Source organism: Mirounga leonina, unplaced genomic scaffold, assembly GCF_011800145.1.
Source record: "Mirounga leonina isolate KUSES-001 unplaced genomic scaffold, KU_Mleo_1.0 Mir_126, whole genome shotgun sequence".
NCBI lineage: Eukaryota > Metazoa > Chordata > Mammalia > Carnivora > Phocidae > Mirounga > Mirounga leonina.
The window spans coordinates 15,239,808-15,257,355 of NW_023270314.1; the positions used below are offsets into that span (position 1 = coordinate 15,239,808).

At 38.5% G+C, this 17,548-nt stretch overlaps 1 protein-coding gene across 1 annotated transcript; it reads left to right on the top strand.

The window, feature by feature from the left end:
• The first annotated feature begins 13,234 nt into the window (after nt 1-13,234).
• LOC118008420 (small nuclear ribonucleoprotein E-like) lies at nt 13,235-13,513 on the top strand. Its single transcript, XM_035001969.1, has one exon. It carries the CDS (start codon nt 13,235-13,237, stop codon nt 13,511-13,513), a length of 279 nt encoding a protein of 92 aa, XP_034857860.1.
• The last annotated feature ends 4,035 nt before the right edge of the window (nt 13,514-17,548 follow it).

Genomic DNA, 17,548 nt, shown 5'->3' on the forward strand with positions numbered 1-17,548 from the left:
TCAGTTGTTTCATGCTAGAGGATAATTCTAATCCCTGTTGTTCCATTTTGATGAAATCCCAGTACATGGGCGTGTAATATACTAATCTGTCTACATTTTTTCCTGTTTGAAACATTCCAAAATAAAAAGTTCTTTTCTTTTTTAAAAAGGTGAAGACCTGATGTTTGGTAGCACAGAAGGTTTTTGAAGGATAACGGTATTGTGTAATGGGAGTTTTATTCAGTTGAATTATCCATAAGATATAAAGAGTCTCTCTTTTGGGACCCTAAGCATTTTTCTCTAAAATCTACATAACTAATTTTTTACTTCGGAATACAAAAAGTTAGAGTAATATCATGAACATCTGTGCCCATACTACCCCTTTGGGTATCTGCCATTTTACCCTCTAAATGTGGTATTTCTCATTCTTGGGCATCATCTCTTTCCTTTCTCTCTGTCTCTCTCTGTCTCTCCCTTCCTCTCTCTCTCTCTCTCCATATATGTGTGTGTGTATGTGTGTGTATCTCATACAATTTATATAAAACATGTATATGTATTTTATATATGATGTCATTTATATATGCATGTATGTCTATGTATATATATATTCTTCTGCAATTTAAATTTTTGCCCAACATTTTATTTGTGAGATTAAGACACATGTAACTAGTTCAATCATTTTCACTGTATCAAATCAATTAATGGCACGTTTACTTTTTACCTGCTCGTGTATATTTTGTCAGTCTCTGATTAAAACTACAGGGCTTGTTTATTCATTTGTTCAACAGATAATTTATTGAGTGCTTATTGTGGGCCAAACATTGTTCTAGGTGATGGGGATATTACAATTAATAAAAGTAACGTCATAGACCTTACATTTCAGCTTAAGAAGATTGACGTTAAACAAATAACATGTGGGGGCGCCTGGGTGGCTCAGTCGTTGAGCGTCTGCCTTCAGCTCAGGTCATGATCCCCCCCGCATCAGGCTTCCTGCTCAGCTGGGAGTCTGCTTCTCCCTCTGCCCCTCCCCCTGCTTGTGTTCCCTGTTGCACTGTCTCTCTCTCTCTGTCAAATAAGTAAATAAAATTTAAAAAAAATAACAAATAACATGTGATATGTCAGTTAGTGATAGATGCTAAGGAGAAAAACAAAGCAAGGTAAAATGGACTAGAGAGTAAAGATGACAGGTTGGCGGTGCTATTTTATATGGGTAGTTAGGAAGACCTTTCTGATAAAGTGACGTTCAAGGAGGCATCTGAAAGGAATGGCAAGGGCAAAAACCTAGAGTGGGCATGTGCAAGGTGGGATCATGCTTGGAAAAGAAAGAAGGCCAGAACGGCTGAGGTGTGAGCCATGGGACATGAAATCAGATCAGTGGTGGAGGTGGAGTACAGATCTTGTAGGGCCTTTTAGGCCACGGTAAGGATTTTGGATTTCACTCGGAGTGGGATAGAAGCCATTGTAGGGTTTTGAGGAAAGGAACAAAATGATCTACTTTACTTTTTTTTTTTTTTTTGAGATTTTATTTATTTGACAGAGAGAGACACAGTGAGAGAGGGAACACAAGCAGGGGGAGTGGGAGAGGGAGAAGCAGGCTTCCCGCCAAGCAGGGAGCCCGATGCGGTGCTCGATCCCAGGACCCTGGGATCATGACCCAAGCCGAAGGCAGGCGTTTAACCACTGAGCCACCCAGACGCCCCTCTACTTTACTTTTTAAAAAAATTTTTTATTTAAATTCAATTTAGTTAACATATACCGTATTATTAGTTTCAGGGGTAGAATTTAGTGATTCATCAGTTTCATACAATACCCAGTGCTCATTACATGAAGTGCCCTCTGATCTAATTTACTTTTAAGACCACTTATACTGAAAAGTGGTCTTTTCAAAGACTTTGAAAAAGACTTTCCAAAGTCTTAGGGAGGGAGGGGGGAAGGGAAGAGACAAATTAGGAGGCTATTGCAAAATCCAGGTGAAAAAGATTATGGTTTGGAACTGAGTGGTAGTGGAAAGAACTGAGAAGCATTTGGATTCTCAATATCTTTAAAAGATGGAGCTAATGGGGCGCCTGGGTGGCTCAGCTGGTTGAGCGTCCGACTCTTCATTTCAACTCTGGTCATGATCTCAGTGTCATGGGATCGAGCCCTGTGTTGGGTTCCTCGCTGAGTGTGGAGCTTGCTTGGGATTCTCTCTCTCACTCTCTCTCTCTCTTTCCCTCTCCCTTCGCCCCCCTCCCTGCTCACACATGCTCTCTCTCTCTCTCTCTCTCTAAAATAAATAAATAAATCTTTAAAAGGTAGAGCTAAACAGAATTTTCTTTCAAATTGGATGTTGGGCATGAGAGAAAAAAGTCAAGAATGACTCCAAGTTTGGGGGTTGAGTATCCAGAAGAAAGAAGTTGGTATTTACTGAGTGGTAGCAATCTGGGAATACAGTAAGTTTTGGGAAGCAGCCAAGAGATTCATTTGGTTTTGTTATGTTTGGGACTTCCAAGTAAAGGAGTCTTGTAAGCAGATGTACACACAGTTCTGGAGTTCAAGGGGAAAGTTCTGAGCTAAAGTTATATATGTGAATGTCAGCAGCCAATAGATGAAATTTAAAGCCATGGAAATTAGCAGGATAGAAAAGAGAAAAATTATAAGAACTGAGCCTTGAAGTACTCAAACATTTAGGGAAAGAGAAGATAACAAGGAACCTGCAAAGATGACTGAAAACAAGCCGGTGGTGAGAAAGAGGAAAACAGAAGGAGTGGTGTCTTGGAAGCTACTAAGCCAAATTTCAGAAGATTCTCCTCATATATCCTCCCTGTGGATAAGTACTCTTCCCATGAAGGCTTAAGGTTGATTATTCCCAAGAATTTAAGGAATTCAAATATATGTCTGTAAATTAAAAAACAGTAATTTTTAAAGTTGCATTACAGTAGCAGGATCATGAATAATATAACATTAATTTTATTTTAATTATCTTAAGTGTTTAATCATGTTTTCAATAAAATAAAGCTTCATGAAAAGAATTGGAAGTAATGTCTCAACTTATCATTCTCTTGTATGCTCCCATTTACTTAGGTTCTCAGCAGTTTGATATTTTTGCACAGAAGTGGTGCATGTTTTCTAAATAACAGATTGCTAATGTCTGCATCTTTTAAACTTCATATGAAAAGATAAACTGGTTTTTATTTAAACAAGGTGCATTATTGTGATTGAAGTCCTCAGCACCCACCAGTTTTGGGTGGGGTCTGAGTTATGAAACTCACATTCAGTGAGGGGAAAATTCTTTCTAGTTTTGCTCAAGTGGTTCTTTAATTACTTGAAATAAACCTTGTTGGTTTCAGCTTGGTGTTTTAGGACTCCTTTAAAAGCCTTTAGCTCTTACAGGCACTACATCTCTGCTCCTATTTGAAATGCAGCATATGCATCTTAATTATTATAGAAACAACCAGACATGTACCTTGATGAAGACAAATGTACAAATAATACTTGTGTTATTCTTCAGTGTGGACCAGGACAATAGATTTTTAAAAATTCAAAAAGCTGAGAGAGATCTTAGAAAGTATGTGGGCAAATCCCATTTTTTTTAAGGTTAGGAAAAGAAAGTCTATCAGGTTATATCATTTGTCTGAGGTACCCAAACTAGTTAGTGGGGATATTAGGGTAGAACGGATGTATCCTAACTTCAAACCAGCTCTCCATACTAAGGAGCTATATTTTAAAGGGAAAAAGTAGCAAGATAAGAGAAGCTTATCTGATTCTAACTTGATTTAGGGTCTCTAGCCATTTTTCTTGTTTTATATCAATACTCCTTTGGCACTCCCGTGATCTCATTGACATTTGAAATAACCCTATTGAATAGCAGATGCTATTATCATCATTCTCATTTTACATAGGTGATGAAATTGAGTCACAAAGTTTCATTTACACCCCCAAGATCACAGAGTTAGCGGACAGAACAGTACCCAGGTCTTCCAAAGTCTATGTAACTCTTCTTTCTACAATTAGTCATGTCAGGAGAAATATTTAAATGATCTAGCAAAATAATCTTAGAAAAGGAAAAAAACTCACTTTTGTGTTGTACACCAATTGGAAGACAAGGGGGGACAAGCTGATGATGGGAAATGTAATGGCTGAAAAAAATAGTAACATCTAACAGTGTTGCCATAGTAGCAAAACTGAGCAATTAGAGGCATTGATGTAAATTTCTTTGAACAAAAAAGAATCAAATTCTATGAAAGAAGATAATTTTGGGCAGTCCTTACATAGTTTCAAAATACCAACTGCACAAGTGCAAGGATGAGTAGATTTGAATTAACATCAGTTTCTGGGTGAAGACGTGGAATTTTCATTCACTGCAGACAGAATGTGATCCAAAGTTATAACATGGCTGCCAAAAAAGTTAATGCAATTCTAAGCCACAGGGATAGAAGGAGGTATGGAGTAAACGTCGCTGGTTAACCAAAGTTGAATCACTATGTTCACGTCTTGGTTCCACATTTTAAGAAGGACATGAAAACCTAAAGTCCATGTAGGAGGATGATGACCAGAATGGAAGTCTGGAAGCCATTCCCTCAGAGGAGCTTCTGAGGAACTAGGGTATTAATTTGAAAGTAAGGAGAATTAAGTTTCTTTAAATTTACTCATTCACTTAGCAAAAATTTATCAAGTGCTTATTATATGTCAGAATAGGTACGGCCTTTTAGGTAACTGCAAAGACTTTGGCCAGTGCCTAATGAGCCACGTGGAGGATTTTAGGTAGAGGAGTGACTGTATCTCCCATAGTTTTGAGGCACTGTTCTACGAGTTATGTTGAGACTAGGCTGTTGGATGTGGAGCAAGGGCAGAAGCATGGAGACAAATCAGTTTATTGCAATAATTCGGCAAGAGTTGACATTGTTTGGACCAGGGTAGGAGCAGTGGAGGGAAAGAGAAGTGATTGGATTTTGGAAATATTTTGAATTCGGGGTATATTTCATATAAATGAAAAAAAAAATTTTTTAATTGGTCAGACTTAACTTAAATCTCTGTGTCTCCAGGGGTTAGGACCAGGACCCATGGTTGGTATTGGGAAGGGAATGGGAGAAGGAGGAGGGAATTTGCCTTTGGTAAAGAGAGGAGGTAGATGGGGGGTAGGCAGAACTGGAACATGCCTCTCTCCCTGCAATGTCATAGCATTTTGACTCAGTATCACAGAGGGGGAAAAAAGTTTGTACTGTCAGAAATAGAATAGAATTTCCAACAGTTCATGAAATCAGCAATATAAATTGTAAAGCATGAAACTGCCATTATATTTGTTCTATAATGGTGTAAAACAACACGTATTTTTAAAAATATGAAAGGAGAACAGAGAAAAACTATGATCTACCACTTTCTTGAGGACTCAGAATTACTACTTGCACATTATCTGTATGACCACCACCACCTCACATTCTGATTCATCCACAATCCTTTTTTGTACTCTATATAAAACAGAAAGTAACTAACAGGAAAATGAACAGCATGGCTAAATATGGGCAAATATTTCTACTTCACAATGGTTTGATGGGAAAGTAATTGAGCTTGGACTCACAGGACATGAAAACCATACCTATGCCATTTAGGGAAGAAGAATTAAAGTGTGGGCCGAAAGCAAGTCTAACATAAAAGCAAAGGAGAACTCTAGCTATTAAAAGTATCACAATAATGGGATTTTTTTTTTTAAAGAGTGTTCTTTAGTAATTGGTAGAAATAATTTGGTATTGTAATATAATCGTGAGTTTATGATTCTGTCAGTAATTTAAGTTAAACCTCATCACTGTTGTTATACATTTGATTATAATCAGGATTATGTTGTTGATGTAAGAGTTTACTGATTCTTTATTTACTAACTGTCTTCTATGTGCCAGGTAATGTATCACAGATACAATCCTGAACAAGACAAACGCTGTTCCCTGTCCTCAAGTAATTGATAGTTTGGCTTAGTGGTTCTCAAATGTTAATGTATTGGAGAATCACCTAGAGAATTTGTTGAAAATTCAAATGGACAGCTTCTTCCACTCCTGCCCCTGCAGAAATGCTGATTCAGTAGATCTAGAGTGAATCCCAGGAATCTATCTCCATTTTAAGCGTTCAGGAGATTCTAATGCAGGTGGTCCATGGACATCACTTTGAGAAATCCTGGAATGTCACAGAGAGCCACTAGAGAGAGGTGATGCGTCTCTATCAGCCTCTCAGGGGCAACAACTGGTGACTACAATTAGGATAACAACTTAAAAGAAACAGGTATTCTTTGGTGAGAAGGATTATTCTTAGTAGGAAATCTTGGATGATTCTTTTTTTTTAAAGATTTATTTATTTATTTGAGAGAGAGAGAAACCATGCACAAGTGTGGGAGGAAGGGGCAGGGGGAGAAGATGAGAGAGAATCCCCAAGCAGACTCCCCACTGAGCATGGAGCTTGATGTGAGGCTCAATTCCAGGACCTGAGCCGAAATCAAGAGGTGGCCGCTTAACTGACTGAGCCACCCAGGTGCCCCAGAAATCTTGGATGATTCTTAAAAGAAAATAACTTCCAGTTCCCAGGTTATAATTTTTCAAAATGTCTGGACTTGTGAGGATCCTTTATCCATCAAGAGCATCCCAGACCAATCAGTCATTTTGCCAGATACTCCCGACTGCACTTCCTACTTTGACCTGCTGCACCCACTGCCTCCAGAGGGATATATATTTAACCTGCCCCAGTTCTTCCCCAACTGATTTGATTAAGGATGAATACCTACTTCCAAACCAGCCAACCTACTGGTAGGTCAGGAACAAATATTTATCTTTTGACAATTGGAATTAAGAGACATAGAGTTGTAGTCACTTGATTGTAGGTTAAGCTAAAATGTCTTGATTGGTCAATATGAGATGGTTAAACAGGAACCCAGCAAGAATAGAGACCAGAATATATGTCCAGAAAACAGCAGTGAACCCACAAGAGAGACACCACTATGAAGGAGAACACTTGGCCGCTGAGAGATTGAAAGAATAACCAACCACAGTTCCTGATTTCCCCGTTTCCCAGATCCATTTCCCACGGATCCAGTTCTAATTGCTGTCCTTAGTACCTTGAGGCTTCTTTATGTTTTTTCAATGAAACTCTCCTTTTTTGAGTCAACTAAAGTGGGTTCTGTCTGTTGCAACCAAATTGTCCCTAAGTAAGATAAGCAGAGACTAGACACTTCAGGGGAAAAAGCTACTCACCCATTCATATATAGGTTTTGGTTGGAGATTTGAATTGCAAACAACAGAAAGAAACTTTAAGATAACCAAACCATTAGAAGGCTACTGGGCCACCTAGACTTGAGATTAGAGGACCAGATTCTGAAATGAACAATAACAATGTTAAAGCAAATTGATTTGCAAGCAGAAAGTATAGCCACTGTCTCATGGTCTCAATGTGCAATTGGCATACTACCTCTGCGCTGAATGACCTCTACCTACTCCTTTTATTTATGCCACATTTCCTCAAGATTAAAAAAACTGAAGAGAAATTGTACACCTGGCCAAAACTAGGACATGTACCTATGTCTGGGTTTATGAGGACAAGGGAAGGAAGGATTTTCCCTTTGTTTCCAGAGTGGGAGGCAGGCACACAGGTCTTCTCTGAAAACCATATACCATGGAAGAAATATAATGTCCTGAAAGAAAATTGGGGCCTTTCATGAGTGGGAATAGATACCAGAGATACTTTAAAAATGAGATAAGTAGCAAGAGACCATATGCTTATTCTCAGACAGAAAAAATTAGAGAGATGATTTGATGTTCAACAACAACAACAAAAATAATGTTCTGATGATTAGAGAAATTGAAGACCCAGGTTTGTGAAGTAATGAACCCTGTCACTCTACCCGTTCAAGCCAGAGTTGGAAAACCATTAATCAGTAACACTGAGGGAATTCCTAAATCGGATGCCAAATGCTGACTGGACAACTTGCCTGGCTACTGATAGATCCTAATAGTATATGAAGAAAACATTTAAAGCGATGCATCTATTTCCTATCTTAAGGCAATGAGCACCACATATCTACTAAATGCTTTATGAGGTAGTTCTGCCTTTTATTCACCTGGAAATTGTTCCTTTGAGCTTTAAACTGCCCTGCTCATTCCCCTGTCCCTTCGTCTCTCTAGCTGTCATTGCTGAGATGGCTTCACCTTGGGCTGAAGGAACAATTTCACCCTGCACATTGGGATCAAACTTCTCTGTAGGCATAGGGAGCAAGAGAAGTCGTAAGAGTCCCAGGATAGAGGTTTACCAACTCAACGCATGCCATGTCCTGAAGTTGGTCTCCTGGTTCCCTGATAATCAGGCCAGTGCATTATTTGCTTGGGATGGAGAAGGCGTCTGGCATGCCTGTCTCCCCAAGGACTCAATTCCTTGTCGCTGAACTGCCCCACTTCTGATTAATAGTTGCTCAAGCCTTTGTTGAATATCTGTCCAGACCATGTGTATCAGGCAGGGTTCAGTGCTGGAAAGAGATGCCACGTGAAGTATTTTAAGCAGAAAGTGATATAATACAGAAAGTTTGATTATTACAAAATCAGTGGAAGGGCTGGAAGACTGGGTTATAAGCTGAGATCCTGGAATGACTCCCTGAACACCATGAAACTCCCAGGAGAGTTACCTCTTCTGACAGAAGCAGGAAGGTAAGGAACCTGGAGTTTGCCACGAGAACTATTAAAGCTAAAACCCAAACCAATTAAACAAACAAACAAAGACAAAACACTGTAGCTACAATCGAGAGGTCGGGAAGCTGATGTAACTGCCCTAATAGAGGAACAGAAAACCCCACAGTTCCACAACTGTGTTTGCCATCAGGAAACAGCCAAAAGCAGCAGTAAGAGGACCTCCACTTCATGAATTTGACAGATACAGAGATTTCTGAGATAGGACACTGCACAGTTTTTAAGAATCAAAGGGTTTTAGAGTCAAGTATAGTCTAGTTCCACCACTGATAATATTTAAGCCTTTAGTCTAATTATTTTATTACTCTATATCCAAGTTTCCTCTCCAGTGAGGCTTTTGTAAGAATGAAATGAAAAATTTTATATGATGTATTTAGCACCCTGCTTATTGCACAGTATATACCCAGGAAATGATACCTATTAATATAAACAAAAGTGGCTGTCACATTCGTGAGGTTTTGTAAAATTTGTCTAGATTCTAGCCCAACTCTGCAGCATTCAAGCATTCCAGGTAGGGAACAGACAGGTAGGAAACAAATGCTGAGGCTTGCATTTTCTTTTTTCTTTTTTTTTTTTTTTAAAGATTATTTATTTGAGAGAGAGAGAGAAAGCAAGAGTAAGTTTCAGAAGGAGCAGAAGGAGAGAACCCCCAAGCAGACTCCCGCTGAGCGCAGGACCCCATGTGGAGCTTGATCCCATGACCCATGAGATCGTGACCTGAGCCGAAACCAAGGGTCAGAAGCTTAACCGACTGAGCCACCCAGGCCCCCAAGGCTTACATTTTCTTAAGCTGAGCTCCCGAAGTTCTGGTCGTTTTTTTAAAAAGTGATATATTAGATGTTATTGAAACTAAAAACTTATGCTCTTCGAAAATCGCCTTTAACAAAATGAAAAGGCAAGCCACAGACTAGGAGATATTATTCACAATACGTATATTTGATAAAGAACTCGAATCTCAAACACTTGTAATTCAATAAGAAGACAAACCACCAAATTTTAAAATGTGCAAAGTATTTGAACAGATACTTCTCAAAAGAAGATACGCAACTGACCAATAAACACCCAACGGTATGTCAACATCAGTAGTTATTAGAGTGATGCAGATTAAAATACAATGAAATACCGCTGTGCACCTACTAGAATGAGTAAAATTGGAAAGGGTGCCCCTAACCAAGTGTTGGCAAGGATGTGGAGCGTGTTCATACACTGCTGGTGGGAAAGTAGAGTGGTACACCTACCTTGGATAACAATTTGGCAGTTTCTTACAAGGTTAGGCATACACTTACCATATCATCTAGCAATTCCACTCCTAGGTATTTGCCCAAGGGAAATGAAATATACACCCACATGAAGACTTAAATATGAATGTTAATAGCTTTATTCCTAACAGGCAAAAACTGGAAACAGAATCTATCAACGGGTAACTAGATAAACAAGTTTTAGTGGAACTACTAAAATTGGAACCATATTGGAACTACTCAGTAATAATCAGAAATGAAGTACTAGTACACATCTGTCTAGGACATTTCAAAACCTTTTTTCCTTAATGTGAAGATCGAATTGGTTTTATTAAACAACTCATGAATGGAGCAGCTTCTCACTTAGTGAGTAGAGAGGAGCTCCCCTTGCCTTTTTAGTTAAAAAGATAGACACAAAAAAAGTGCAAACTGTATGATTCCATTTATTTGAAATATTAAAATGGGAAAAATTAATACCTAGTGACAGAAAGTGGAATAAAGTGGATCTTTGGTAGGGGATGGACAGAAAATGACAGTAAAGGGGCGTGAGTGAATTTGGGGAGATGATGAAAAATTATTTTTATTTTGATTGAGGTAGTAGTTACACAGGCACACTTATGTCAAAACTCACCTAATAGTTCACTTAAAAGGGAGCATTTTATTATATGTCAATTATATAACAATAAATTTGATGTAAAGTCTAAAAAGCCTGGGCACCTGGGTGGTGCAGTCATTTGAGCCATTGACTCTTCGATTTTGGCTCAGCACCTGATCTCAGGGTCGTGGGATCAAGGCCCGTGTATGGCTTTGCACATAGCCAGGAGTCTGCCTGAGATTCTCTCTCCCTCTCCCTTTGTCCCTCCTGCTTGTGCTCACTCTCTCTAAAATAAAATAAATAAATCTTTAAAAAATAAAAATAAAATAATAAAGTGTAAAAAGCCAAACTATATAATATATGGACCTCTGATCATAAAACCAATTCCCAATTTATACTCCTCTCTAGGAGCATATAACCATATCTTTTTTTTTTCTACACTGATAAAAACCCTGGCTATGATAAATCCTATTAAATTTTGTTCCATTTGCTGCATGAAAAGTGGTAGCTAATTGATTTGCATTGCTTGGATATTAGTGACTTGTCCAAAATACTAGCTTTTAAAGGGGCAAATAAAAGAAGAGACTGGGTAGGAAAAATGGGAGAAGTAAGACAAAAACTCATTTTCTCAGGAGGAAAAAGAGTAACCTTTCCAATTCCTCTAGGCTCTCTTCCCCCAACCCCCATCCCTGCCTCCATCCTATGACGGTCTCTCTCCTTTCCCTGTGTCAAAACTTTAGGAGCTATTTCTGGTTTGTCCTTATCCTGACCATCATAATCATTCACAGGTCAGTTGTTAATTCCTTTATAATAGTTTCCAACATCAGCATGATTTCCCTCCCCTCTATTACTTCTGCCACTTTACTTCATTTGACCCCTTTCTATTCTATTGTAAGTACACCAGCTAAGTCTGTAGGTCTATTCAAGCCAACCTCCTCTCTGCTGTGTGGTTAATTTTCCTGAAGCATACCTCTATGATGGTGCACCCAAGATCAAAAACAAACAACAGGAAACAAGAACAATAAAAAACGTCAATGAGCTGCTTACTCCATAACACCCCAATACCAGCCTTCAAATTCCTCCAGAATGGGGCTGCAATCTGCATTCCCAGACTTAGAGCCCATTATTTTCTTGCATCTACTCAGGCTACACAGGGTAGTGGTGGAGAGCTGTCTTTACTATCTCTGTGAACAAAAGCAACATGGAGAGCCAACGATTTCTAAAGTTGTGTCTGTCATAAGCTGTGTACAAAGGGCAACCTCTGGCACTTCATCAAATATTCAGAAAGACCTCTATTCATATGCCACAGCTGTTTCTGTTGTCTGGTTTTCTTACAAAGTACATGTTTCCTTCAGGTTTGCCACCATAACAAGGTCGTGTGCCTTCTCTTGTGTCATTCAGAGACATGTTTAGCTAGTTCATTCTCCAAGCAAAGCTTCACATATAGAAAATAGCAATTTCGTGTTTGAACAAACCTTTATTTGACATAATATGCTTAAGAAACTTTGGTCATGGGGAGCCATGTGGCTCAGTTGGTTGAGCTGCTGACTCTTGATTTTGGCTCAGGTCATGATCTCAGGGTCTTGGGATGGAACCCCGTGTCAGGCTCCCTGCTCAGCTCGGAGTCTGTTTGAGGAGTCACCCTCTGCCTCTCACCTCCCCCCAACTCACGCACGCACGTTGCCCTCCCTCTCTCTCAAATAAATAAATAAATAAATCTAAGGAAAAAAAAAGAAACCTTGGTCATGCTTTCAGAATGATTTTTTTTCTTTGTCTTAAGTGATACAATCTTTATTAAATTCAACAAATATTTATTGAACATCAACTTTGTGAAATATGCTGTACTACTAAGGGCCTACAGAAGATTAAAAGATGAGTAGGGCAAAGCCCCTTAAACATCTTACAATCTGGTAAATTGTCAAGATAATAAAATCTGGAAATCTTTAATTTAAAGGAAAAAAATTTTCCATCACTAATAGAGGCATACAGAATGCTAGGGTGGCTTATAAATAGGACAAGTCCTATCTAGTACGTGAACCAAGGCTTTATGACAAGGGTGGTTTTGAATAGGTAGAGTTTTGACAGAGATGGCTCAAGAAAGCTTTCTAGGCAGAAGGAATATCAAAGATAAAACCAAAAAGTTCACAGAATGTTTGGGGTTTTCAGGGAGGAACCAGTGTGCCAGATTCACTGACCCACAGTGTCCATAAAGGGAGTAGTTGCTGTTGTAGGTTAGATCCATTTCAGTCAGAGACTGGGGATTTTAGACTTATGTTCATAACAAGGAGCCTGTTAGGTAGTATATAATAAATACATGATTGGCACAATCTTTGAAGGGATTGAATAGTAAGGATAGCAGAAGAGAGGAGAAATCAAAAAATAAGAAAGAAAACTAGGAGTCTAAATGCTGGATGGAAAGTAAAACATTGGGAGGAGGGGGTCATAAAGAGGAAGGTAAATAGAAATTTTTTAAGTGTTTACAGGACTTTGCAATGTATTAAAGTTAAAGGAGGAGGAAGAAGACTAACACTGACCGTCCAATTACATGATACAGGCACTGAGCTCGACTGTCTGCTGGGGGATGTGGGCAATCTAAGAGGAACAGCAAAGATGTCTCCAAGATTTCCAGATCAGAGATCAGGGAGAATGCCTGTTCCATTACCAGAAATTGGGAAATTAAAAGATAGTTTAATTTGGGAGGTAGCGTGCAATCTTTGTTGGTTTCCACCATGGCATACCGTGGCCAGGGCCAAAAAGTGCAGGAGATGATGGTTCAGCCCATCAACCTCATCTTCAGTTACTTGCAAAATAGATCTCAAATTCAGGTGTGGCTTTATGAGCAAGTGAACATGCGAATAGAGGGCTATATCATTGGTTTTGATGAGTACATCAACCTCGTATTAGATTATGTCGAAGAGATTCATTCTAAAACAAAGTCAAGAAAACAACTGGGTTGGATCATGCTAAAAGGAGACAATATTACCCTGCTCCGAAGTGTCTCCAACTAGAAATGATCAATGAAGGGAGAAATTCTTGAGAAGGCCATGTAGTTTGTTTTTTTAGATGTCCTTTGTTGGGAGTATAGTTCTAAAACATTTGTTCGTATTGTTTATGTTATTACCAGAGGACAATAAATGCTGTGGGATTGTTTTTATTAAAAAAAAAAAAGATAGTTTAATTTGAATGTATCAAGATGGGTGTCTTGATGGAATATTTAGGTAGTGATCTGCAATAAAAACTGAAAATAAAATAAGCCCAGGAGTGGTGGCCAGGTAGGTGACATAGGTTAGGAAATCATCCAGGTGGTAGTGATAATGAAAGCTGAGGATAAAGATCATCAAAAGAGAGCTTGTAGAGAATGGTAATAATCTTGATAATCCTCATCATCATTACAAACACTATTGAATAATTAACATATGCCAAGCATCATGTCACTTTTCATGCATTACCTCATTTAATTATCACAATAAAGGAATCTGTGAAAGTTACCGTTATGACTAAGTATTAATACACAATGTAAAAAATTAATTTTCTAGAAATAGAATTCCAGCTGACTTCAAGATGTCAAGTAGTGAAGAGGGGGCCATGGAAAGGATAAAAAAAAGAGCACTGAAGTTCAGTGTCTTCTTCAGAGAATGCTGATTAACTCTAATTGTTGATTAGTAAAATGGAAATTTAATATATACAATGGAATATTACTCAGCCATAAAGAAGAATGAAATATTGCCATTTGCCTCAACGTGGATGGACCTAGAGGGTATAGTCCTATGGGAAATAAGTCAGAGAAAGACAAATACCATATGATTTCACTCATATGTGAAATTAAGAAACAAAACAAATGAACGAACAACAACAAACGAGATCAACAAGAAACCAGACTTAAATATAGAGAACGAGCGGGTGGTTGCCAGAGCAGAGGTGGTGGGGGGAATGGGTGAAATAGATAAAGGGGATTAAGAGTTACAAACTTCCAGTTACAAAATAAATAAAAGTACAACATAGGGAACATAGTCAATAAGACTGTAAAAACGTTGGTGACAGATGATGGCTACACTTATCGTGGTGAGCACTGAGTAATATATAAAATTGTTGCATCATTATGTTGTATACCTGAAACTCATGTAACACTGTATGTTAATTATATTTCAATATAAAAAAAAGTTTCGAAGGGATATAGTACATTTTTTAGTCACTGGAGGGAAAAATGGAATGTAAAGAACAAGTGACTATGAAAATAAAACAGTTATGAATCTTTATAATCTAACAACATAACTTCAAATTATAGGATTTTAAACTTTAGGAATAGATACTTACAAATCCACAATCATGATGAAAGTTAATAGCAAACCCTCTTATATATTTTTAAAGATTTTATTTATTTATTTGAGAGAGAGAGAGAACAAGCCAGGGGAAGAGCAGAGGAAGAGGGAGAAAGAGACTCCGCGCTGAGCAGGGAGCCCCACATGGGGCCCAATCCCAGGACTCTGGGATCATGACCCAAGCCAAAGGCAGATGCTTAACTGACTGATCCACCCAGGCACCCCAGCAAACCCTCTTATAAATAGACATACCACTAAATAAAAATAACCAATGGTTTAAATAACATGATTTGAGAACATCTACATACACACATAATGAATTCATGGTGAGTGTTCTTTTCAAATGACAAGGGAATATTATCAAATAAATGGATTTGGGATCAGAGAACAAAGATTACTTCAATGAAATCCAAACAACAGAACTCACAAAGTCACACTTTCTAATTATGTTGTAAGAAAAATAGAGTAACGGGGCGCCTGGGTGGCTCAGTTGGTTAAGCGACTGCCTTCGGCTCAGGTCATGATCCTGGAGTCCCGGGATCGAGTCCCGCATCGGGCTCCCTGCTCGGCAGGGAGTCTGCTTCTCCCTCTCCCACTCCCCGTTTGTGTTCCCTCTCTCGCTGTGTCTTTCTCTGTCAAATAAATAAAATCTTTAAAAAAAAAAAAAAAAAAGAAAAATAGAGTAACAAAGTAAAAGATAGGCAAACATTTTTAAAAATAATTCTTGATTAAAGAAGAAATTAAAACTGAAATTACAGGCAAAAATCGACAAATTGGTCTACCAATTCAACTGATTCACTATCAAAATCCCAGAGAGGTTTGGTTTTTTTTTGAAAAACTGATAAATGGACATCAAAATCCTATGGAAAATCAAGGAACTAGAATAGCCAAAACAATATTTAAAAAGCATAACAAAGCTGAGGACTCACATTTCCCAATTTCAAAACTTACTACAAAGCTCCAGTAATCAAGACCATAAGGATACATATAAAAATGATGGAATAGATTGATTGTCCACAAATAAACCTTAAACATCAATGGCCAATTGATTTCAACAAGAGTGTCAAAACCATTTAATGGGGAAAGAATAATCCATCTCTTCAACAAATGGTGCTGGTACAACTGAATATCCACATGCAAGAGAATGATGTTGGATCTCAATTTCATAACATACAGAAAAATTTAACTTGAAATGGACCAAAGACTTAAATGTAAGTGCTAAAGCTATAAGTTTCTTTATAAAATCAAAAGTGTAAATTGTCATCACCTTGGGATTAAGTAAAAAAGCACAGACAACAGAGAAAAATATATAGATTGGACTTAATCAAACTTAAAACCTTTGTGCTTCAAAGAATACTATCAAGAAAGTGGAAAGACAACCCACAGAATGGTAGCAAATATTTGCAAATTATGTATCTGATAAGGGACTAGGCATATATACACATACACACTGCTGGTGGGAATGTAAAATGGTTAAGTCACTTTGGAAAACATTTTGGTAGTTCTTCAGAAAGTTGAACATAGGATACCAGTGCAATCAACCAAAATCCTAACATTTCTTCATAGAACCAAGCTAATTTTAAATATCCCCTTAATTATTGATAAAGGCTGGGTTGGAGGAGGTGGCTTATGTGTGTGGCAGCCTGAGACACAGAACTAGGCATCCTTTCCACCTGTCAGAGACACATCTGAATAACCAGCTGTGTTCTCACAATGGACCTAATGCTTAAAACACCAGTGGCATAATGGAGCCAGCCAAAATGTGTGCTTCCTATAAAGAGATGGCCCCTGGGCGCCTGGGCGGCTCAGTCGTTAAGCGTCTGCTTCGACTCAAGTCATGATCCCAGGGTCCTGGGATCGAGCCCCACATCGGGCTGCCTGCTCAGCGGGAAGCCTGCTTCTCCCTCTCCCACTCTGCCTGCTTGTGTTCCCTCTCTCGCTGTCTCTCTCTCTCTCTCTCTCTGTCAAATAAGTAAATAAAATCTTTTTTAAAAAATAAAGAGATGGCCCCAAGAGGAAAAAAGGGACAACTGAAATATGGATACCTATTTCTTACCTTAAACTAACTAAGCAGGGAAGTCACTCTATCTTCCCTGGGGAAGCTGGAGACTGGAGCTTTGCAAAGGGGAAATTTAGGAAAAATATTTCTCATGAAGATCAGACGAGTATGGAAGAGAAATTTCCCAATTAACAACTGGATCAAAGGATGTAAAGACTTTGCAGGCTACGCACTGCCAAATTACTTTCCAATAGGATTTCACCAATTTGTAGTTACTACCAAAGAGGTGTCAGAGCGGCCAGTTTATATTACTTTTGACAGGTGGACCAGCCACTGCAAGTTGCCTATGCAATTTCCATTATCCCCCTTTTCGTGTAATAGATTTGGGGTGGCAATGGGCCCTGCTTATAAATGCTCAGCCTCCCTTGCAATAGTGATAGCCATGCAATACTTTACCTACCAATACAACGTAAAACAGAAGTCTGCCAGTGATTCCTAAGGAGTTTTGCTTTCTTAATTTAAATGCCATGCCTTCTCTCCCTCTTCCTGCCTGGAACACAGAACTGATGTATGAAGCTGAAGCATCTATTTTGTAACCAAAATGAGAGTCACATGCCAAGAATGATGAAACAGAAATATAAAAGTTCCTTGAAGATATTCTTGAGCTGCTACATCAACCCTACTTTGCCTTTTCTATAGATCATGCTATTAATCAACTCAAAGGA

What these genes read in the sequence shown, in the direction of transcription:
- LOC118008420 (XM_035001969.1), top strand. Translation starts at nt 13,235, where the DNA reads ATGGCATACCGTGGCCAGGGCCAAAAAGTGCAGGAGATGATGGTTCAG.